General features: G+C 38.1%; 1 protein-coding gene across 5 annotated transcripts in view; it reads right to left on the reverse strand.

Moving 5' to 3' along the window:
• Positions 1 to 25,667, reverse strand: part of NSD2 (nuclear receptor binding SET domain protein 2) — a 124,562-nt gene that overhangs the window by 67,013 nt on the left and 31,882 nt on the right. For 3 of the 5 annotated variants that reach the window (XM_020805918.3, XM_072994830.2, XM_078390655.1), the window contains exons 6-10: positions 23,816 to 23,960; positions 22,673 to 22,750; positions 21,282 to 21,400; positions 17,757 to 17,835; positions 16,267 to 16,382 (exon numbers count right to left, since the gene is read on the reverse strand). In XM_020805918.3, the coding sequence (XP_020661577.3) occupies positions 16,267 to 16,382; positions 17,757 to 17,835; positions 21,282 to 21,400; positions 22,673 to 22,750; positions 23,816 to 23,960 (537 nt within the window). Of the gene's footprint in view, positions 1 to 10,984; positions 11,112 to 14,405; positions 15,084 to 16,266; positions 16,383 to 17,756; positions 17,836 to 21,281; positions 21,401 to 22,672; positions 22,751 to 23,815; positions 23,961 to 25,667 lie in introns of those variants that run through there. The other 2 variants (XM_072994831.2, XM_020805916.3) reach the window with 2 other exon arrangements.

Below are 25,667 nucleotides of genomic sequence, written 5' to 3' on the forward strand. Positions count from 1 at the left end.
TTGGATGGTCATCCATCAAGGATGATTTAGCAAAGATTTAGTGGAGATTTTGACTCAATGATTCTTGAGATTCTTTTCGGGCTCTACAGTTCTTTGTCTCTATGACACACAGATACACAGTATCCTATGATGCTATGATCTACACTGGCAGAATATCCTGACCACTCCAAGTCAAGATAGGTAGCTCATGTGTAACTTACAACCACAAAAGAATGAGTGTTCTTCTGGCAAAACACTCTTGTTGCCAAACAACATAAATTAATTATATTCTCTTCTGAGTTTTAAGAAACATTAACGGAAGACCATTTGGCAGGAGAGGATTCTTCTGCATTTAAAAACAATCCTTTTTAAATTCTGGGGCATATGACACATATCTCTCATGCACAAGTCACACACACCTCAGCATTAAAAAAAGGGAACTCTTTAATTAGCTATTGCCACTGAAACAGCTCTAACTATGCCAGCACAACAGTGCAAGAGGCTACTGACAGTTGTTAAATATATCACTTGCTAAATGGGATACCATGCAAAAGCAAAAGAATAAAAAATAAAGACAAAAATGTAGTGGCGCCTTAAAGACTATATTTTAGTGAGAGCTTTTGTGGACAATTTCACTTCCTCAGATACAAGAGTAGGACTACATAGCAAATATTATACATGTATACATCATCCCAAAACAAATGGACTGTCTGTTTCCTGGGCACAAGTTGTTGACAGTGCAGCGTTTCACACCTGCTAATGACCTTAAAGATCCCTGTTGATATTCAGTTCCCCTTTAAGGAAGCATTGTTCTTTAAACAATGACAATGACTGGAGGATAAATTAATTCCAGGCTATAGAAAATAAGCAAGAACAACATGGTAATGAGTATCTCTAATCTTGTGAAGTGGCCCTGGTTATTTAGTAAGGAAATATAACCAGGAATTACAGCTAGCCAGGATACAACACTTTACTTTATTAGTTGATTGTTTAAAACCATAGGTCATTGCAATATAGCAATGACAGCATCAAACATATGTGGCACTGTCATATCACATTACACTTAAAAAGAAGGATTTAGGGTTTTGGATGCTTAGCACGAATCTTCTTTGCTGCCAAGGCAAATTTTGCTACTTGGTGGGTAGTAAATACATCCCTGTCCGCAAGCAGCATACAGAGATGAGCCAGAGGAGGGCTAACACACAAAGTTCTAAGTATGCCTGTAAGGAATTTACTCCTAGGGGTATCATATAAAGGACATCTTAACAAATAATGAGAAACATCTTCAATTTCTCCTGATCCACATATACAAAGTCTTTGATCAAAGGAAACATTTTCATATCTTCCTACTGATATTGCAAATGGCATACACTGAAAGCGCAGAGCTGTAAACGCTTTTCTTAAAGGGGCTGAGGTTAGATTAACAAAGTCATTCTCCAAACAGAATGATTCTGAAGCTATTCTATGTAGCACTTCCTAGGAAGGCGAGAGTCATTCATACTGGCCAATTTCAGCCAATACATGGCCAGCGTAATATAAGAGTGTATTTCAATTGGAATCAATCCTACTTCGGCCCTTAAATATGCAGAGGGTATGTTGTGAGGGACAGTTAGAAGAGATCGGATAAAAGAATTTTGGATGACTTCTTCAGTGTGAGTCTTTATATATCCCCATATCTCTGCCCCACCAACCTCCCTCCATGGGTTGAGGTAAACTGCAAAAGAGACTGAGAGGACTGAGATGCTTTCAGATTAATTGCTTTCAGATGGTATTTCCATGAAAGTTGGGCATTGAAACAAAGGCCAAGATATCTGAAATTGCATATCTGCTCAATGATTTGCCATCAAGCTTCCATGTACGGGATTTCCTCTTCTTTCCAAAAACTATGACTTTAATTTTGTTAGAATTGATGGTCAGGTGTTCTTTTGCACAGAATTTGCTCAACCTGGACAGAAGTCTTCGCATACCAACTAATGTTGTGGAGACCATTGCAATATCATCTGCATATAGAAGGACCGAGCTAATTGTGGGTGGGAAAAATTCTAGGCTACTCAATTCTTGGACTATGTTGTTAATATAGAAGTTGAAGAAGAAAGGAGCCAGCAGGCATCCCTGACGGACTCCTCTTTCTGTTGGAATTTACTCAGACAACAGGCCATTTGCCCCAAGCCTTACACTGAGGCTGGTATTAGAATGAAGCATCTGAATTAGAAACAACAGCCTACTATCTATGGTGGTGATAGAGACTTTTTGCCACAAATGGGCTCTATCTATGAAGTCAAAGGCTGAACTGAAATCCACAAAGGCAACATACAGCTCCTTCTTACCTAATTGAGAGTATTTTTGTATTAGATGATGGAGTACAAAACATTGGTCTAAAGTATATTTTCCCTTTTGGAACCCTGCCTGTTCTTCTGCTATTACGGAGTTTTCGACAGCCCAATGTTCTAATTTGCCCAGTAAATATTTGGAGTACAGTTTAGAGACTACATTAAGGAGACTGATTGGTCTAAGATTATTTGGGTCAGCTTTAGAGCCTCTTTTATGAATAGGGACTATTATACTTGCACCCCAGCCCTGAAGTGTTTTCCCATGCTGGTTTATATATGTGAACATTCTGGAGAGCACTGCACACCACCAGGTGGTATTCGACTTAAACAACTCTCCTGGGAGCATGTCTTCACCAGGGGCTTTGTTGCTGGGCAAAGAGGTGATCAAGTCATTTATTTCATCTGGGGTGACTGGGTCCCAGTGAGGGCAAAATGAGAGAGAGACTGTGTTAAAGGATGGTACTAATTTTAGCCCCAAAGTGAGCCGAGAAGTGGGCTTGCCATTGTGAGGAGGTTATTTAATTGTCTAAGGCACCAGAATAAGCACTGGTTCCCCTTGACACCAACGACCAAAATCTAGCCATACTGTATCTCCCCTCAAGGCTGCTGCACCTATCTCTAACCAAGATTTCCTTAGGTGTTCTTCCTTCTTCTGCCGAAGCAGGATTTTATATTCTCTGCGGAGCTGAACATAGGAAGAAAAGTTTGCTGGAGAATCGTCTGACCTCAGTCTCCTTATTGCTCCTGCCAGGATTTGTTTCTGGGAGGCACACTGAGCATCAAACCATCCCTGATATAATTTTCTGTCTGTGCAAGCAGGCTTAGAAGACAAAAAAGGCCTGATTACATTAACAACTTTGTCAAAAATTTCCAAAGGATCGGAGGAAGTAAGGATTTGTTCTCTTAAAAATAAGAGGTTGGGAGACATTAGAAATAAATTTATCTGTTCTTGTAGATTTGTGGTCCATCGCAACCTTCTCTCACCATGAACAATCACATTTTCCTTGCATGGCATTATTGTTAATGATTTTCTAATTGATAAAGTGACAGTTGAATTGGCATATGATCACTTTCAGGCCTACTAAGAACTTTAAAATTTTCAAATAACAGCAATGCTGAGCATGAGAGAACCATATAATCTATCACACTTTTGCCCTTTGGGCCAATGAATGTGTACAGACTTGAGTCTGGGTCTACCTGTGTTCCATAACATATATAAAGGTGATATTTATATATGAGACCAAAGAAAGATTTTCCAGCTTTATTAATCCCTGGGTCCTTAGAATTCCTCTCAGGAAGATAATTTAAATCTTCTGCTGTAAGTGCCAATGCATCTCCTATTTTATAGTTATTTCCCCCTATTCTGGCATTCATATCACCTGCTAACAAAATTGGAGGGTCAGTATACTGCTCAAAGAGAGTTGTGAAAGCCTGGTCTAATTCTGATAGTGTTAAGTTATCTTCAAGCCTCAAACACTATGGGGGACAACACACATTTATCAAGAATTTATTTATTTTTAATGCCTGGTGACCAGGTAACCTGTAGGATTAGGATGTTACTGCTGAGGCCCATATCAAGTTCTTGAATTTCTAGGTTACTATCAACTGATATTAAAGTTGCCACACCTCCCCGTGCCCGGCCTCTAGTTTCCAGTTTGCTGGCAGGTCTTGCATGAGCAGCAAAACCTGGGAGAGAAGAGAAAACCGTAGAGGTCACCCAGGTTTCCTTAATAAAGATAATTTCAAATTGAGAACAGAAGTCTTTAAAATCTTTGTCTATCAATTTGGAAGGCCAGCCTGCAATGTTCCAGGATATGGTTTTAATAAGACATCTGTTAAGACTTGGAGAGAGAGGTAGTCATTTCTATTCACTTCTTCCAAGTACATTGTCCATACTACTGGCAGAATTTGTACCTTTGGGTTTGGGACCAATTTCCTTACTGGATGGCTGACCGTCAGTTACTGCACTGGTTCTTAACCTTGGGTTACTCAGGAGTTTTGGACTGCAACTCCCAGAAGCCTTCACCACCAGCTGTCCTGACTGGGGTTTCTGAGAGTTGCAGTTCAAAAGCATCCGAGTAACAAAGGTTAAGAACCACTGAGTTACTGCATCGTATGAATGTGAAGGTAGCTGTTCTTCATATATGATGTCTAAGCCTAGAAGCTTGTCATCAGTTATACAATTTGGTGCTGCATGCGCCACAGTTTGAAGTATAGTTGTGGCATTTGTCTTAACTGTCAGCTGAGGGTTTATGTTAATTTCTGCTGTAACCTTTTGTGTTTTATTTTGAAAATAACCTATTTGAGTTATATTATTATCTTCTATAGAGGGAGCTTTAACCAAATCAGATAAGCATAATGGTCTGGCTGGAGGTGGTGGTGCTTGGCAGATCGTTGGGTCTGTTAATAGCAGTCTATGTGACGGGTCAGCCTCTGATAGGATTTGTATACAAGAGGCTTGTGTTGCTGTTGGATGGAAGTCTGCAGATTTTGTTTGGAGTTTATTTGCTTGCTCTTGCAGGGGATTTAAACTAACTGAGCTACTGACTAAATTATGGATAAGCGTTTGGAGTCTGTTTATGATATGCTGTTGTTCTGTTATAGGCAAAATGAAGTATCTGTCGATTAGAACTTTCTCCTCTTCGGAGATCATCGTGGGCACTATCGGAGTACCCTCTGAAAAGTAGTCTCTTACTTCCAGAGAGCTTTGGAGGGTGTCGCTTGTGTCTCTGTTTAATTGGTTATTATAGGCAAGGTTCTTGCTTCCATGACCAGCAGAGTTTAAATTCTCACATCTTGAATTTGCATCACTAAGGTCTAAACATATTAAATTATAAGTTGGTAAAGATTTATCCTGTTCTATAAATTGTCCATCCCTAGTAGACCAATCCTTGATCAGTGGTTGGATTATGGTATTAACAAAGTGTCTCCTCACCTGAACTCCTAGACTGGCAAAAGCCTGCCTTTGTCTAAGTATAGGATACACAGAAGACGGGCCTGTGAAAGTAGCTTTTATCCCAAAGGTGGGGTTGATGAAACAAAGATACTCAACATTCTCTATGCCTTCGATTGACAGGTGGGACACTCCTAACCTCTTCAAAAATTTGTAAGAGATGCCATTTCTTTCCTAGCTGAGTTAGTTGTCCATTAGGCTTAGGAAGGTTAAGGAACACTAACTGATTCTTTGAAAGCACCACTGATATTTTTGGTGACTGAGCAGATTTACTTTCAGCAGTCTTATCTGATTGTATATTGATGGCCGGAGATGAGGTGCTAGGTAAAAGTGCCCGGTTGGGTGATTTGAGAGACAATAAATCCACAATTGCAGCCACTGGGTTTGGATCCTCCTGTACAGGGGGAAGTGAGGGTAGAGTTGACACAGTATTTGTTTGCTGATTTAGTTTGCCTTTAACGTGGGTCTCATCTGCCTCCAGGCTTATGGCAGAAGAAGAGGAGTTGGATATAAGTTCCAGGTCAGGTAAATTGGGAATCAGGAGATCCGTAGTTACTGTATGTAGATTTAGGTCCTCAGCTTCTGGGGGAAATGGAGGAGCAGATGGCACTTCAGTCGACTTGATCTGAGCCTTCGATAGCCTTGTCTGATGTGGAATAGTTTTTATCCTTCCATTTTCTTTATCCTGTACCTCCATCGACTGGAACAGTCTCTCAAAACTGAAATTACTATGTGGAGGAATCTGCTTATTTAGCTCCCTCCTGGATGGTTTATATTTACTATATATATTGGCACTTTTGATTTTGGATTTTTTGCTTGGTCTTCTTACTCTTTTTTCCTTCCAGTTCTCTCTTTCTTTTCTTTTCATCATTCAGAGGGTGGAGTCTTGGCTGTGCAGGTCTGTTCAATACCTTCTCACTTGAGTCGAGGGCCTCTGGTATGATATCTGAAAAGTTGACTTGAGTACTAACATTAAGTTGTGTATCAGCAGTTGGATGAGGCATTTTACAGGAGTCACATTTTGTTATAGTTGGAATGCTGGTTAGAGCTGGGTTCAAGGGTGGATTCAATATCTTGCTGATTCAGGGTTAATTTGCTTAAGCTCTTCAATTTGTTGTTTGATAGCTGAAATATCTCGTAAGAGGATTTGTAATGTGTTTGCAAATAGCATGTTTTGTGTCCCCATTACGTCAAAGCAGACTGAATCCAGTGATGGTCTTGATCTCAGATGGGGACTTGGGGGGGGTGTCCTATATTCAAATGCTGCCAGGTACTCCCCCTCATTGGGCAGGTCAGTGCTACATCTGGAAATCTCTGAATGGGATTTGTCTTTATCATGTTTAGGGGTCCTAGGCTCTGAGTTGATTGAGGCAGCTGAACTTTGACAGGGTACTTTAGGAATTGCCAGTAGTTGCTGCTGCTCTGATGAAGCATGTTTTGATTTAGACAGAATAGCTGTTATTTCAGTCTGTTTAAAAACTTGTCTCTTGGATTTTACCGGTTGTTGCAGATATATGGGAGAGGGTCCTAGATCTTTATAGTTTTTCCTCGTATGCACCATTTCCTCTCCCCTTTTCACAGAAAAGCCCAGAAACGGCAGATGTGAGAAGAAACGGGTTCGATGGGGTCAGCCACTGTGAGATCTCACACTGATCACCTTACTTCTCAAATTGTTGTCCCGTAACAACAAAATCTGTAGACTAAATAGACCTGAGTATGTCCTCAATTCACATAGTTGCCTGCTAGCTGGATCATGCAAAGTGTAGCTTAACCAGTGGAATTAAACACTTGCATGCAGTAAGGGAACTGAACCTTTTCTTTTGCTTTCATCAGTTCTAATGCAAGTGAAGCAAAATAACGTTTTATCCCTCAAAAACCCCCAGCATAAAATAGAAGAGAATCTGGCAACCATCATATGGACATTGGAGTTGAGGAGAAAAACAGCAGCAGAGACAACAGTGGTCTCAATACATCAAAAGCAAAAGTTAGGAATCAGCGGGGGGGGGGGGAAGAGAAAAAGTCCAACCTGAAGATAAATTCTCATTGATGACTCAAGGGAGTAGATAGGAGTAACACAGAGCAGCAGGCCAGCAGTTCAGCTGTTTCTTCTCCCCTTTTCCTTGTTATGGTGGCAAGACAACAGTGATTCTGGAGGTTGTTTTGACTCGCTAAATACTTGGCTTCGGAAGCTTCTTTGATAACTATTTAGAAGCTATTCAGAGGGAGTTAAGCATAGTTTGTATATATTTAAAAAAGACTATGTATATATAAAAGTTAAAAGGGCTAAATAAAAACAAAATAGCAGAAAAGTGAGGGAGAGAACGCTGTTGCCGCACCCTACCGGAACCGGAACCAAGCTACTCAGATACAACACAGTATTTTACATTTGATAATGGCCTCAAAAACCTTGGCTTATACTGAGTCTGCTGAAATGGGTTTAAAACATATGTATATATTTTGTCTCAGCTGATATTATTTCTTCTCCAGAATGGCAGCTTTCAGATCTTATGCAATGTCCAGGTAAATTAAAATGATCTGAATCAGTTTTCTGTGTATTGCCATTCCTGATATCCAATTTGTGTCCATTAATTCTTTTCTGCAGATTGTTCCATTTGTTCTACGTAGAGTATAGCAGGATATTGTTGGCAAAATATGGCATAGATAACACTGGCAGAAGAATAATTAAGAAGTATCCTTGATATTGTATGCACCATTGATGGGTCCTGTAGTCATGTAAAAAACGTTTCACTTCCCGTACAGAGTAGCAATGATTAGCAACTCATTTGCCAATATCCTGAAGTGGCTTGCCTATTAAGCCACTTCACAATACAGTGGTGCCCTGCTTGACGATTACCCCGGTAGATGACAAAATCACTTAACGATGAGGTTTTTGTGATTGATGTTTCAATGGGGAAAATCTGTTTCACAACGATTGGTTCCCTGCTTCGGGAACAGATTTTTTACTTCATGACGATCTTTACAACTGATCGTCGGCTTTCCGGAAGACAGCGATCGAAAATGGTTTCCCCTATGGAGGATCTTCGCTGGACTATGAGGTATTTTGCCCATTGGAATGCATTGAACGGATTTTCGATGCACTTCAATGGGTTTTTTCCTTCTTTCGCTTGACGACGATATCACTTAACAGCGATTTTAACGGAATGGATTAACATTGTCAAGCGGGGCACCACTGTAGCACAGGAAAGATCCTTGGCAGCTTTAACTGCTGCAATGCTTAAATTTAGTCAATTCCCAGCAAACTACTGGGCTAGGAACAGAAAAAATTAGACTGTGCTAACCCACATCAAAAAACTAAAGCCTCTGACAGGGGCTCAAAAAGTCCAAGTTGGAATGCTTTCAGGCAAATTGGTTCATTCTAGTGATTACGCTGTGCAGTGTTTATAAGCACAAACTGTTACAAGCTTTTCAGGTTGGACAGATGATCTAGTTGGTGAAGTCATGTGCATGTTGTCGTCTCTGGCTTGTGAAGGAGCTGATTATCTGCAATACGTATGTCAGTTATACAGAGTCTTTAAACCCTAGCTCAGTAATGTCAAATATTCTGTCCTTTTTTCTTTAAAAAAACAATTTAGGCTACCAAGGAATGCCAATTTTGATTTGCATGTACAAGTTGGCTGACATACACAAATAAAACTCAATAAAACAGAAACTGATCTAACTTTTTAGAGTTCCATGTTATAAACTCAAGAAGTAAGGCAATTTCGTTAACAGCAACCAAAGACAGGAGATTATTCAGATCAATGTAATGCTGAAAGTTATATGAAGTTAGGGCTGCCCTATTTTTAGTTTTACTGAATTGCATCTATCTCAGAATACTTGATGTTAAAAATGTAACAGGCTTAGGCTAACATGCCTATTCATGATCTTTTGCTATCCACTGGACTACTATATATTCTGATAACTCAAATCAGGGAGAGTAAAAGACTCCAACATGCAAACCATACACAGTAACAAGGAGAAATGAAGCAGAATAGCAGTACTGTGTGTATATTCCATAGAGGATATGGGAATTCTTTTCTAATCTATGAATCTTCGCTCTTCTGGAGATGTAAAAAAAAGCTCCACCATAGGAAGAGGTTTCTGCTCCATGATATATAAGCAACTTCAGGCTTTAAAGAGGTGAAAAAGGACAGGACCTTTGAATCGCCAAGAATCAGAAATGCTTATAGCTTATAATACAAATCCATTCAAAGGACCAAAAAAACCATATTACACTGTGACAAGTCAACAAAATAAACAAGAGCAACCAACCTTAACAAACAGGGACAAGTACTACCAGTGCACTTAATCAATGATGTACAGATAGGATTTCTCAAACTTCTAAAGAAGAGATCATGCAACAGAGAAGAACAAGAAAGGTATATCCTTCTCTCAAGAGAAATTCACAAGAAAAAAAATACATAATTTTCATTTCTCTATTAAGTAGGAAGCCGATATCTGGCACCTGAATTTTCAAAAGCAGTTTATTTGGGCTAGGTATCCAACCCCCCCTTCCATCAATAACACAACAATGTTGTTGTACCCACAGCTATAATATCTTCTGTAACACACATTTCTCGAAGAAGATTCTTGGTTATACATTCAAGGTTCTAAGCTATTCTCTTATGAAGGAGGAGACTGAAGAGCTCAAAGACTCAAATGGCATCCAACAGCACAGATGTCTCTTTCAAAAAATTAGCACTGAGCACCTCCCTCCAATTCTTAGACTGTACCACTGGGCTAATAATTTCCACATCTCTGAAGGCATTCTAGTTCACTTCTTGTTCAGAAGAAATGCCACCTTAGTGGCTCCCTGAAACCAACAAAGCAAACAACAAATCTTTTTGCTTAGCAGAGTAAATCACACTAAAGTAGGCCCACTGAATCAATGGCAATTTAGTAAGTAAATGCTTTTGTAAGTTCCATTGATTCAATGGGTCTAGCTTAGTTTGATTTGCTATACTAAATCAGACATACCAAAGAAACTACCCTTCCCATTTAGGTATCCTTCTGTCTCGAGACACTATGGTAACGTGCTCTGTATGGAGGACTTGGAACAGCATCTAGTGTGGCTGAGAAGGCCAATTCGAGAGTAACCGTCCCCCCTTCCACAATGAAGATAAACACAATCTGTCCCCTGTCCAGCTCCCTGATTTTGCTGGTTTCGAGACTGCCTCTTTGCCTCGGCCTGCTGGACAAGTGTCTCTTCAAAATGGGAGAGGCCGTGATGCAACGCCTGCCTCCAGGCTGAATGTTCAGATGTCAAGGTTTCCCATCTGTTGAGGTCCATTCCTAAGGCCTTCAGATCCCACTTGCAGATATCCTTGTATCGCAGCTGTGGTCTCCCTCTGGGGCTCTTTCCCTGCACTAATTCTCCATACAGGAGATCTTTTTGAATCCGACCATCAGCCATTCTCACAACATGCCCAAGCCAATGCAGATGTAGACCTTTCCCACAGACAAGGTGCATTAAGCAAGGATTTCAATCCATCATTAGTTCTGGTATCACCACTTTAGAACTTGAGGAATTTCCAATTCTTCCTGCCCCTTCTCTCTGGTAAAGGTTCCAGAACCTATGGTGTACCAGCAGTTACCAGGGGCCAGAACCAATTACAACACACACCAATATGATCCTAATTATACTGTACTTTTATAAACGCTTTTTTTTAAATGACCAAGGGGATTTTTAAAAGAAAACATTTTATTCTGTGTTTTACTTGTGTTTTTAATATTGTTCTTATTACGGATTTTAATATACTTTTAAAATATTGTAATAATTTATTATTTGGTTTTTACCTTTTTTTCTTTTCATACTGTATGTCGCCTTCAATCCTTTATGAGAAAAGCAGCTAACAATGACAATAAGAATAACAACAATAATAATTTGATTGTATGTGGCATTCGAGGCCCATTTTGACTAAAAAAGCAGAGCACAAGTAATAAATGAGCAAAACACCTCTGAATATATGTAGAGAATGCTACTCTCTTGAGGCATGAAATTATGTCATAAGCAGATGGAACTGTGGTAAACCTATCCATCTTTTCTCTTCAATAAAGCTGTTGTGTAACCAAGCCACAAACTGGGCAAATGTTGTCCAGATTCTGCAATAGCTATCCTCACTTAGGACTGGGATGTTAGCTGTTATCAGATCGCAGCACAACAGTCCCAAATATAAGGCCCAAATATAGTCAATGTTTGTTGGTTGTTTTTTGACATCCTGTCTCACTGGGACGACTACTCTGGATGATCATTACAACATAATATAAACCCTAGCCCCAACTCACTATTCCCCGATATAATATGTAAACAGTACACTCCAAACTCATAAACACACAAAGTAGATCAAATCAAATAAAACCAAATCAATAAAATCAAATGAGAGCGGAAGCCTTCAGGTGGCGCTGGGTTGAAGAGGGAAAGGATAACCTTAAAAGGGGGAGGATTATCCTTAAAAGCCTCCCTAAACAGTAAAGTTTTTAACTGCCTTTAAAAGCTCTGGAAGGAAGAGGCCTGCAGAAGGAATCTCTAATTGAAAGTCATTCCAAAGTGTGGGGGGCACTACCAAGAAGGCCTGCATTGTAGATGAAGCCTTCCTTGCCTCCCTCGGTGTAGCCACCCACAGCAGTGAGGCCAGGGAAGATTGATGGAACCCACAGCATTTCTGTAGGAGAGACACTCCAGCAGGTAACTAAGGTCTTAAACCATTAAGGGCATCATATGTAGCATAACTATATAACAACAGCATAACTATAGCATAAGGCAGGTATGACAAGACACAGTTTCTAGAAAGGGTAACTTTCTAGTCCAAGATACAAGAAGACAAAGCGTAATACACTAACATTCACTAAGTTCCAGGCACCTTCGTATCAGATCTTTCCGTTGGGTACAGTGATAAATTTTCAAATGTGAAACCCGTAGCCCACTGTTCATACCTTTTAACATGTAAGAAATGTACCTCACAGATGAACATTTAGGGTAGGTTCCCAAAATTATAACTGCTTTACAACAATTAATCTTTACCTTCTACTAATTAAAAGACCTTTCTAACATATGTGACAAGACCTATATATTGTCTGAAATCCTAGTGCACATCTCTGTGTGCATAATGAGTGATGTCAACATCAAAGGGAAATCGCCAATGATTAAGGGCGATTTCAGGGTGCTTGCTACTGATATGCATTACAACAAAGTTGTATGCACCCAAAATCAGCAAAGAAAGAGTTTAATCTGTGGCAATTTGCCGCTGATGTTTATATCATCACCACTTCACGCATGAAGCGTGTGGAAGGATTTCAGCCAACCATTTTTTGGTTCTCCTTGTTATAATTTTATGTTTAAAGTTATGTCTCCCATTTGGAATCCTTCCCAACAGTCTCAGTCTCAAATGCTATAATATGTATGTTCTATATCCTGAGATGTGACATGCTTTATTAATGGCCAATACTGATGCCATCTTTTCGCAGCAGTAGAAAGATGTGAAGGCATCTAGTAGCTGGCATGCCTGGAACTTTCCTGCAAAATGTAATAAGCTACCTTGTAGAAGTCATATACAGTAACTTTTGAAATCCCTACTAGAAAAGATACTTTTTGGGCAACTACATACATTACTGATAAAAGAACAAGAAACTAGAAGAATGTCAAAAAATTCTTCAGAGTAATCCTTTCATAGTTTAGGAGGCAGCTCTTCTTTATCTCCTAGTGGCGAAACAGAACACATTTGAATTGTAATACATAACTGGAGACAAATGCAAGACATTTGCAGAACGGGGCTTAGTCTTAACAAGGGAAGACTCTAATAACAACTTCTTCAGAAACAAGCACCAAAAAGGACCATCACAGTTAATATTTACAGAGCTTCCTGATAATTCTGGAAGAGTGGTGTAGCAAAAATACCAAGAAAATCAAGTTGCCAATTTACTCTTAATCCCTGTTTCTCTCGTTCCCCTGCACCAAAAAGCTGTCCTGAATCTCATCAGTGAATTGTTGAATGGAGATACAAAACGCATCCATCAACAGTTCCCAACCTTGATGTCTCCTCCTGAGATTCCGTGGAATCCACAGACTATTGGATTCTGTAGAATTCCATGGTTCAGTCAGTTGCTTCTCAGTTCAGTACTCAGGTATACTAGCTGTATGACTCTAGAAGAACAGAAATGCTTCATTTTGGATGGACTACTGCAATGTTCCTTACTGTCTGTGAAATATTACATCCCCTTCCACATACTATGCTGTGGGACAAGAAAAAAGACTGAGAAAAACCCTCATCAACAGAACACTGTGAAAAACTACAACAAAGGTAGTAACCTCTGGAAAAAGAAAACTCTTGCTGGGCCCAACCAGGTCTAAACCATCTAACCAACCAACCACATTCCTGCTACTCAACCTGGAAAGTAAGGATGACCTTCCATTATAAAAAATGAACACTGCACAATAACTATCCTTCTGGACAAGGATATATTCCCCATAGGACATACCAAATCTATAGTTAATCTCCATGCATTTAGAATTCCTGACTCTCAATAATAAAGTGTGCTGCTTATATACTGCTCCACAGAGCTTAAAGCATCTTCTGGGTGGTTTACAGTTTATTTATACAGGCTACACATTGCCCTCACCCCCAGCAAGCTGGGTAGTCAATTTACTGACCTCAGAAGGATGGAAGGCTAAGTCTGGCTACCTGAACCATCAGAATCAAACTCAAGTCCTGAGCAGAGTATTGACTGCATACTGCAGTTTAATCACTGCACCACAAGGCTCATACCAGATTCCTAGCCATATGTTATTACTGCACTGTCTGCTGAAAGACATTTTGTCCAAAGGCCACTTGAGTAGGTGCAAAATAATCCAGCCAATGATGTCTCACAAAAGATGTAGGCAACTCCCCAAAGGCTGCCCTGTAGATATCCACAACAGGGAGTCAACTTTCAAATACTGCCATGTGAATGCACTCTAGTAGGATGAGTTTTAGTACTGGGCTGGAAACTTCCCAGAGTTCCATAAATTAAAGTAATAGCTACCTTAGTCTATCGATTTAGACAACTAAGTAAATCTCAGACTTCAATCAATAAAGCTGAAGTTGTTTTCATTATCATTTCTCCACTACTATCCAGCCAGAATGGACCAACCAACCAACCAGATATTCTAAAATTCCTTGTCCTCAGATAAATTTTGATGGTACTGTGAACTTCTGTCATTATGGCTGTCCTCCTCAAAATGCCTAGAAAGATTTGGACAAAATCGTGAATGAGGGACCTACTCTCAGAATTGTACAAACTCCTTCTCGACCACCACATGAAGCTCAGATCTAGTTAAGAATAGTTCCCCTTGCTGTGGAACCCTGCATGTCAATGGAAGGGCAGTCAGGATAAGTACTTTTGAGAAAAGATACTTAAGGGATGCCCTGCATAAGGGTTTCAATGGAGGCTGCATTAAATATCTTGGGGACCCAAACAGTCCCACCATTAAGAGTTAATCTCAACACATATGGGCAGGTTATAAAATATTACATAATACATAATCCATCTGAACAAAGCTGTTCTAATGAAAGGAACCTCCTTGATTCCCCAGCTCAAGGAAAGTTAAAACAAAAACAAAAAAATCCATAGATATATGTTGGAGGCGTGTCATTCTATTGACTATAACTAGTGTTAAACTTTGTAACAAAAAAGACAAAACATTTTAACTAGTTGCTTGAACTCTATATAAATGCAACATATGATACTTTGAAGAATTAACCATTTATTTGGCACCAGCTTTCATTGACCTGGACTATGATAAATCCTCTTCGATACATTATTCTATTTAAACCCATTAAAAGATCCTACACAAAACAGAATGAAAAAAAAAGTATCATAAATATGTATGGTGAGTGCAGATTATTTTAGAAGACTTTATACATATGATACCAGCATTTCTTCTTAAGCATTTTGGCATAACCTTTACATCACAGTTTTATACAAAACAGGAGCTTGCAGATTAGAAAGTTCTCCCACCTCAGGAAAATGTAAAATTGGTTTCTGGTGCAGGAACCTGTTTGCACTGGGTCTTACTCTGGAGAAAATATGCACAGAACTCTATGCTTTGCATTAGAGATGGTCACGAATCTGAAAAATGGCAGTTCATGGTTGGCCACAATCAGAAAAATCAAACAAACCAGACCTGCTGTCTCTGCACACATGCCAGCCTATCAGCTGGTAGGGGTGCAACATGCACAGACAGCAGGCCCAGATCCCAGAGAAGCCAAGCCAGTCTCTGAAGATGGCCGCTGCGGAGAAGGAAGAGGAGGAAGTGGCAGAACCAGGTGGGGGGGGTGATGGGACAGCAGGAACAGAGGGACATCCGTTTCTCCAAAACAAAGTGCCGGATTGGGAAAATTTTTTTGACTCTTCCTTTTGTTTCGTCAAAATGGAATGCACAAACTGAACCACAAACTAGCCTGGTTCATTTCCCCCCCCCCCCCCAGTTCTTACTTCAGTTCACCTCTACTTTGCATGAAAGAAAGCTGTCACACTGGTACTGTGTTGACATATGCTAAATTGAACTCTATGCCCTAAGCCATTTGGAATTTGAACGGGGTGCCCCAGTGGGAAAAAAAATTCACAACCTAAAATATGCTTTCTCCCTCAACTATCTGATGTTAAGATGTTTTCTGAGCTTGACTACCTAACGTGTAGCTTCAATGAGATGTTTTGTCATCATTTCTGAATTTCAAGAAATACTTATGATCCCCAATCCCAAAATTCAGAGAATTAAAAGAATAGATGGTCTAACTCTTTAACTGTATGGATGACCATTTATTTAACATCCTTTCCTTCTCTCCGTCCCCTACTCTCAGCCTCCACAGGTGATATGCCACAAGCAGAAATGTAAACGGGGAAGAAGGGACCGGACACATATACCTTGCTATGCCTTCTATTTTTTGAGGAATTATCTTTTATAAAAAGAAAAAATTACATTTGTGTTGCAGTGGCTTATCTGAATCCCATTTTCATTCATATTTTTACCTCATTCTCAGTTAAGGAAGCTGAAGGAGATGAACTTTTGCTATAAGCAAGATGTGAAGATTCTGCTGCTGAAGCCCGATTTCGCTTCTTCAGTGGTTTACATGCATCTGATAGACCTGTCATTGTGGTAAAATAATCTGTTTATAAAGTGAACTTGGAATTCTAATGTACTTCCTTGAAGTTAGTAGAAAATATTCCCTCACATGTATAGGAATAATTTATCTAACTTTTACATAAACAATTATTTATTTATGTACTATAGTTTTACTCCACATTTGGGAGCTTGAGGTAAAATATAAAAGATCTTGCTCATTTTTCAGTATGTATTTTTTCAATTTCCCAAAGATAATCAGAAGACAAATTACCTAATTTCTTCAAGACACACTGTCCAAAATCTGACATGGTTTGGACAATGCAAACCTGCAATTTCATAACCAGTGTAAGAAACTTTGATTATGGTCTGTCTCACGGGGCATGCAATAGATAACCAGAAAATTGTGCAAACTTGTTTTGTGATCAACCTTACCCCACAGTATTTCACAATAATTGGGAGAAATAGTTCTTAGGGACTCAAGCTCCCATCTTCCTCACTAAGGCTGCAGTTCTACATATAACTGGCAGGACGATCAACTTATTACTTCTGAGTAGACACATCCAGGATCACGTCAGGCAAATGTATGCAGGCCAAAAATGTCATAGGATCATTCCCCACATCCTTTTCCAAAGATGTCTATTAAAAATAATTTTGAAACTATTTTCTAACTCATTTCTTTGTTGCACCCTATTTTACTGAGTGAATGAAAACAAAAAATACTGAGTAACTGACAATGGCTTGGATTCTAAGAACTAGAATCAGAACAAGGCAATCTGAGATACCACCGTGCATAAACAAAATGCCTTCTATTTATGTAACTGTAGCAGCTGGATCCAAACCAAAGAGTCTTGTGGTACTGTAAAAGTGTACATGGATTTCTCTCCTTTGGATAAAATATTGCTTTCTACACTCCTGTCTACACCACCAGAGTATATGATGACACCTACTGTAGCCAAAAGATACTTCAGGCTATGATACGGCAGCAAAATCAGCTGGATTCTACTCAGCCAAACACACACTACTAGATCATACTACAATCTGTTATTATTTAAGAAACCACAGATGTTGAACTGTGTGTTTTTACTGCCTAATTCTAGTTTTCTAGAATTTCTCACTGAACTGATAGATTTCTACAATACAATACAATTAAAATTCTGTGATTTTTATGATTCTGTTTTTTCTGAGCATTTGCTATTAAATAATTTCATCTCCTGCTACTTTTAAATCAGAAATACAAGGAGATAATGATCGAAATGGCGATGAAAAATGCAACTCACACTGGTATTGAAACATTACTACAGATTTTAATAAAAATATATCTACCTTTTTTAAACAAATGGAATTTATAAAGGTTTAATTCAAAATCATACATCAAAACTTATTCTAACCACATTACCTGACTGGTTCTTTTGTGAAGAGGTTTCTGTGACTTTGGTAGAGTTTGTTTTTGCTGTTTTGTCATTGCTTGTGTCCCTCTGTTACAAAATAAAAAAAAAGGAAAATGAAAAAAAATAAAAAAACCCTCCTAATTTGGATAAATGTGGAAATTATTTCAGGTCTTTTATTACCAGAGAGGAGTGTTTGTTTGTATAAAATTTTTAAACATAAGTTTCAAACAAATATGAGAGACGAAATTAAGGGGTACAGTCATACAGATGAAGGCCGATTTCATACACATGAATTTTCCCATTGAAACTAGGATGCTATCCATTACAATAATCACTCATTTTAACACCATCTATGTAAAAATATTTTTGCAAAGTTTTACAAGGATGACTTTAAAATGCAAAAGTTACAAGTAACATAAAATACGTTAATTATATGATACTTCAAAATACTGTCATATTTCACATGCTAGTTCCAAAAAAAAACAAAAACAAAACAAAACAAAACAGTCAACTGGAATGGAAATCTTGTAAGATATAAACTTTATGGTTCCTACCTATGTATTTCCCAGAAAGAATCTGCACTAAAACATTATAGACCCTTCATCAAATTGGTATTTCATAGTAAGTATAATCCACTTGTTCTAAAACATTATTTTAGTATAGTATGATTTTGTACCACACAAACAACCAATCAGAAACAAACAATGGTTTTGAGTGAAAAATAAAAGCAAACTCACAACCATACTACAGTACATCCATAAAGAAACAACAGATTTGACTCTTAAGATTTCCACAATGAGGAATATTTGGTACTAAATTTCTGTACCCACACCCAGCATGTACACGCGCACACACATGCACACTTTCATCAGGTATTTGAAACTTCAATATATTCCCTAAGTTCATTTAAAGTTACATGAAGATCAAACAAAATCTTTTAAAATTGATTTTATAGCCATATGCCTTGATTTCATAAACAAAATACAGATTGGTAAGAGAGCAAACTATTGCATCAGAAGACAAGTTCCATCGTTTTTCTCAAAGTGTCTTCTTCCAGTTTTATGAACAGGACTGAAAGGAGAAGAGTCTGAATTCTACTATTCAACTTATATGGCTGAAGGGTGGGAAACAACTAAAAGCATGCAATACTGGCTAAGATACTTGCTGCTGTAAAGTTCCATATATGCCTTATGAGTAAGCCTTACCACATATAACTCTCAAGCAGAAAGCAACAGTCACTGCCTTGTTCATAATCCTGAAAGACTTCCTCACAGCACCTGTTCCAGAGAAATCCAGAAAGGACTGGCTACTTTACATCCTCATGGAATCACAGGAAGAAACCCAGGAATATCAAAATAACAACTTTTGATGATAGTCAGGACTGGGGTTCTCCTCCAGTATTAATTCTGAAAATATCAATGTTCCCCAGCAACTGGATAGGAAAGGTGTATGGAAATTGGCATTTTAGAGCTTCTCTTTCCCAAGAAGAAAAGGCAAGTGTAACCCAGTATTTCCATTTTTTTCAATACAATATTTTCAGTTATTTCTAGCCTCTTCTACATATTGGGAAGGTGGTAGGAGATGAGCCTTCCAAGTCCTGAATAAGCAGAGCCAATTGAACCCATTTTTAAAAGCCCAAAACATTTAACAAGATTTTTAGATTACAGAGGGCAGATTTCTTGTAACACAGGTAATATCCATAACCCCTTCAAATTGCTTCAAAGGACAAATCAGATAGGGACTGGGTAAAAGACAATTTAGGCGTTCTCCATTGCTTGCTCAGACTGTTGACAAGGAGAAGAAATACCCAATTATTAACACTACACACCAATAGCAAAGCAAGGGGCTTGAAGAACTGGAAGCTTTTATTGCCTGTGCATTTCCTACAGCAAGAAAAGGATGAAAAGGAAGATAATCTACTGCTGAAAGAAACTGAGCAATGCCTTATGTAAAAAAAAAAAAAAGGCAGCTGGAACTGTTGAAAAAGGACATGCTGATGTGAAAGAGAGAATGATAACCAACAACCACTTTCCTGCACTCCCACTGGTTTAGAGTATTGTTGGATGGGATACTTTGGGACAGACTTTCCAAATCTAAACAAAAAGAGGAATCTCACTCTGGCATTCAAGCCTTAAATATCCTGGGCCAAGCCTTAAATATTCTGACTTGTGAATTTAAAAAGCTTTTTAAGAGACACACAGGTGACTGGAGCTGAAATTCTGATTACACATTTAAACATAAATCCCCATTTGCACTTCTGCTTGATTTAAGTAGCACGCAAACTAAGAATTATGTACATTCTGCGTGACTTGAATAAGAAACACCATAGAAAATATGCAACATCTAACAGAAAGACTAACCAAAACTGTGAGAAACACAGTTGTTGGTACAGTACCCAAAAGCCAATAGAGATCAGAAGATTCTGTAAAACAATTTCCAAGCAGTGATATCACCAGCCCAAGCATCACAAGAGCTCAGTTACAGATCAGACTACACAACTGCACCAGTTTGACAACATTCAATAACCTGAAGGTACAGCATTTTCTGATACTGAATGAAAAAATGCTAACAAATATTGAATCAGACAGAACACTAAAGGCCATGGAAAGGGAACACAGCTGGCCATCAGTACTTCTGATTCAAAGGTTGCTTTAAAGTTATTTTAAAATGTATTTTATGGCCTATAGGTCATGCACTGGAAAGGGGAAAGCAATATACATGTTTTTTAAAAGGTTGTAAGTTATTGCTTTTTAAAAATTATTTGTAGTACACGCCTGTGACATTAAACAAGAAATAAAAGATTAGGAGACCCACTTCTGAAAATAAAATAAGACATGAACTTAAGATCTGTTTCCTCCTCCTCAACACAAAACAAAGAGGATCAGATTAAGAGTAAGTAAACCAATATCTGCATATAAACCGAGATTTAAGGACCAATATGCTAAACACATACATTTTATATGTAACTTCTGAGTCAATATTCAAAACCAGGTTCCTTGTACTATAGCTGAAATACTTTACTGTGCATCTATTACAATAGTCAAAACCATATAAAAGGGAAAATCCTCCAGCTTTTCCAAGTAACATCAATATATTAGTATAGTACATTTTCATTAGTGTATGCCCCACCTGAAGTTTTGTTCCCATCACAGAAATCAATATTGCCATTTTCAGTTACACATTTTTACCCCTTCTTAGTATGACAAGTGTCCATTACTAAATTGACACATTCTTTACAAGGGGAAAGACATGAAGTTCCATAAATGCAGTCTATTATACTTCTTCCTTGCTCCATTTTCTGACAGTACATCTTCTGCTTTAGTGTTGTTGAGGGAAATACAGACCCGTAGAGATATATGGCATGAATTCAGAAATTACTTCATCTGAAATCTCAGTGTTTAAACAAGTATGCTTGTACTGTAATTTATAATTTCATGTGGTGAACAGTGTTACTGAAGTTCTGATAAACTGAAACCAGATAACCAAGTCTAGTCTTGATATAATGTATCCAAAGAACCCAACAGCATAGTTACCTTCTGATAATTCTTTTTATCCATCCTGAGCTTTTTCCTAGGTGCTTCCTGAACTTCAAAATCTTCTGTAGGTTTCTTTGTCCTCTTTATTGGTTTCCTTTTATTTCCATGTAAGTTACCTTGGAGTAGGGGATGGGGGGAAACTTACATGAAAAAGATCTAAAGCTTATTTTGAAATTACCTTGAGCCGATCAAGTTACATCATTTTATCCCTGGGCTCGTATCTTCCATTATTAAAACTAGTTTTACAAGTACAATTATTTCATGAGTAAGCTTACATATCAAAACACATCATTATCCTGCAAGTTAACACTAAGTTCAATTAGCAATGAATTTAGTTTCACTTAAAAGTGGTTTTTGAAAAGAATAAAGTTTAAGCTGTACATCATGGAGATTACGTTACCCACATCTCTGAATTCATTCTTGCGACAGATCATTATTCTGATGTTTTGCATGATATATAGCAGTCCAGGTAAAGTACACATTTATTTTGTATAAAACAAAGAAAACTCCATTTTAAATGTTGTGTGTCAAAGGTCAGAAAAATGAAGACTGTGAAGATTGCTAAACATCTCTTACATTTATTTATATATGAGGGCCAATTTAAAGTAATCAAATGTCATGCTGAACACATAGGATCAGCAGCTAATTTATACACAGCTGATGTAGAACTTCTACTTCAAAAAAAATCCAATCTCTTAGCAATTTGGATTTACAAAGGAAAACTAGTAGTAAAATTCCTCCTAGGTGTTTGTGCGTCCCTTATTTAATCTCTGAGGCGAAGCTGCATACCTAATAAGATGCCAAAGAGCATCATTCAAGGGCTTCAAGGATAAGATGATGCTTTTGGTAATTACAACATCAAGTTTCAGAATCTATCTTACGATTCTATAACAAATTCTGATACAATAGATGTTTGTTTCCATTAGTGATGTATAGTGGTGCTCTGATAAAATCTTAAATATTTAAAATAGTGCAGACAATATTTTTTTCAGAGATTGCAAGTTCTGTTCTAAAAATGCTTACTTGTATTTATTATACATGTCAATATTTTCAGAACAAAAATCAACAGAATATACACTTCCATAAAATGATGGTCCTTTGCTGACTCCTTAAAATGTACTGAAATATGAAAGAGATCTTGTATAGACTGTCTACATATGATATAAGCAATACTCATTTTAATTATTATGACGAAGTGAAGCTATCATGAAGTTGAACAAAATTCAGCACTACAGCACTCAAGTATTTAATTCAGAATCCATAAAAATTCTGAAGCCAAAGGAAAAAAATCTGAGAGGAAAAAATATTGTTTTGTGAGCAATTACAGAAAAGCGCATTTAAAGAATATTTATAAGAAATCAATAATACACAGCACATATTTCATTTACTTCTGAATGTTGATCTTCTTTTAGGTGATTCTTGAAACACTTTACGCTTGGCCTCTCCCATACTCTTCTGTGATGAACCTTGAGAGATACAGAATGTTGTGTAGTGTTGTTGCTTTTTTTTGCTTGTTTTTAAAACTGACATCCAAATATTTTATACACTGAGACAACGCTGTTAACATTCCCACATGATGTTATTTCACACACAGATAACAAAACTGACTGCACTTTTTATACATTTTTCCAAAACTGACAAACCTGGCAAACACACCCTCATTCCTCTAATTGCCCAAAGCAGCAACCTGATGGCTTAAAATTTCTGCAACAAGCTAATAAAATCAACATACTCAATTCATATGTTGCTGTTGGCATCTGTACCACTATCACCACTGAGAAAAACAAGAAATACTGCTCCCAATATTTCTCTTTTCTGTATATCAACTATTTCAAATACATTTTTGATAGTACATTTTCTACCTTAGTGAGCTACGTTACAAACTCAACAAATATCCTGAGTAAGATGTGGCTGAAATCCAGCAGCCCAGTGAATCAGTGGGGATTTGGTGGGTCAACTCCTCCATAAATTCCACTGATGTCATGGGCCTACTCTAGCCGTGACTTACTACTTGATTTCAGTCAAATCAACAAAGTAAAATCCTTGCAGGCTCTGACATTATTCCAGAAGATTACCCAGCAAGTAATTTACCATTTGAAAAGAGGTGTTATTGATGTGTTATCAACCATCTCACGTTTTAAAAAGCAGATTTATGAAATACTTTGTCCTTTCAAGACTTATGATTATGTTTAACAAGAAAATTTAACTGAAATGTTAAATTTAATTCTCATTTCTACCATCCTCCCTTTGACAGCAATATAAACGGCAGCTGCTTTTAGACAAGAAAGGAATGAGAAACCAGCAATATCTAAACATTAGGTTTACAGTGAAATTCTGCAGAACAATGACCAAGAAATGCAGACATTATTAACTTTTATTGTAAAGACTGCATTCACTGCTATCACCACAACACATCAAAATTAGAAGTGGAGAACAGCCAAAACCGCTCTCTCTACAAGCCTCAAATGTGCTTATTTTTAACATTACTACATGTTAAAACTTAGAATATACTAGCACAGTTTTACGTTTACCAGTATCTTCTTCAGATTTGGGAGAGGTCACTATGGCAAATTTTGTGTTATAACGTGCTTTCTGTTTTTCACTAAGCATGTTCCACTGTGATTCCAGCAGCTCTTCAATTTCATCACCTGAGGCATCTGGATGTTCAGCAATCACCTGAGTAAACATAACACTTGTTCAAATATTAAAATATAGATTGGTAAAAAGAAGTAATGCTTTATTACTAAATAATGACAATTAAGAGTATGTCCTATGACATCAACAAAATAAAAATGTTCTTCAGGTCAGTATGTGTATTTACTTTACTAGTTGATAATCACATAGAATTAAATCCAATTGTTATTCCTAACCATAGCAGAATCACTTGAATGAACGGGACTTGTTTTTTCTTTATTTGTATTGTAGCAATTTAAAATTATTGATGTATATGAAATATAGGTTAAATTAAAACCAAATTAAAATGTTAAGATATCACGGCTGTTTTTGACCAGAAGCCAGCTACTTCAATAGTGTTATCATGTCCATTTCGTAGAACTTCTTTTGTACACATGTGGGTCAGAAAACTGCATTCCCCTAAGTGCTGCATTGAGTAAATTTCTCCAGTCACAGAAAATTTGTCCTGTAACCAAGTAGCCCTATTTTACTTGATTATTCTTTGATCTTCCTACTGCCCACCAAAGCCCATTAAGCAACCTCCAGATGGTCCAGCTAGTATTGTCCTGGTGGGAAACGCTCTTCAGCACTCATCCATTTGGCAAGGTGTGTTGTTTTGCTCACCATAGGTTTAGCCTAGCCCCATCTGGTTTAATATTTAGAGCTTGAGATGTGTACAGAAAACATTTCCTTGACACAGAAGGAGCAACCCTGAAGAATGAGAAAGCACTGCAAGTCCCCTTGGACAACAGCATGCGGTCAGCCAAGCCTTCACTTCTGGAAGCATTGCACTGAAAACTTGCTGATGGGACTTCTTAAGTATAAACCCAAATGATACAATGGATCTACTTTAGCAGGAGCCAACAACTGGATTTTTCAGAGTTAGAAGCTGTACACTGTTAATAGTATACAGCTTCAGGATCTGTCCTTCCAATGAGTAGTGTCACTGCTCACTGGAAGGACAGATCCTGAAGCTGAGGCTCCAATACTTTGGCCATCTCATGAGAACAGAAGACTCCCTGGAAAAGACCTTGATGTTTGGAAAGTGTGAAGGCAAGAGAAGGGGATGACAGAGGACGAGATGGCTGGACAGCGTCATCGAAGCTACCAGAATGAATTTGACTAATCTCTGGGAGGCAGTGGAAGACAGGAGGGCCTGGCGTGCTCTGGTCCATGGGGTCACGAAGAGTCGGACACGACTTAACAACAACAACACTGTTAGTAATCTTGACTGAATTCTAATGTACTTTATGAATTTCATACATTTTTATAAATCACTTTTAGAATTTATTCGCGAAAGCTTTCACGGCCGGGATCTAATGGTTGTTGTGGGTTTTTCGGGCTCTTTGGCTGTGTTTTGAAGGTTGTTCCTGACGTTTCGCCAGTCTCTGTGGCCGGCATCTTCATAGGACAGCACTCTGTGCTCTGGTGTAGTTGGCTTGGCAGTGCAGTACTTATGGCTGTGAGATAGGCTTTTCTTTTTCTGTAGATGGGTGATTAGTGCATCTTGTTGTGGGTGCATTGTTATGCTAAGGAGAAGAGATTATCTGTCACTGTGGTTGATGGGTGTCATTAGCTGGTCTTTTGTGTGTAGTGATCCCTGCACTATATTCTTGAGAGCTGGGAGCCAAGTTTTGTTGAGCTTCACACTTTCCTCTTTTTTGTTGAAGTTCTGCTTGTGCTGGTGGATTTCAATGGCTTCCTGGTGTG

The sequence above is a fragment of the Pogona vitticeps genome, chromosome 3, assembly GCF_051106095.1.
Source record: "Pogona vitticeps strain Pit_001003342236 chromosome 3, PviZW2.1, whole genome shotgun sequence".
Classification (NCBI taxonomy): Eukaryota; Metazoa; Chordata; class Lepidosauria; order Squamata; family Agamidae; genus Pogona; species Pogona vitticeps.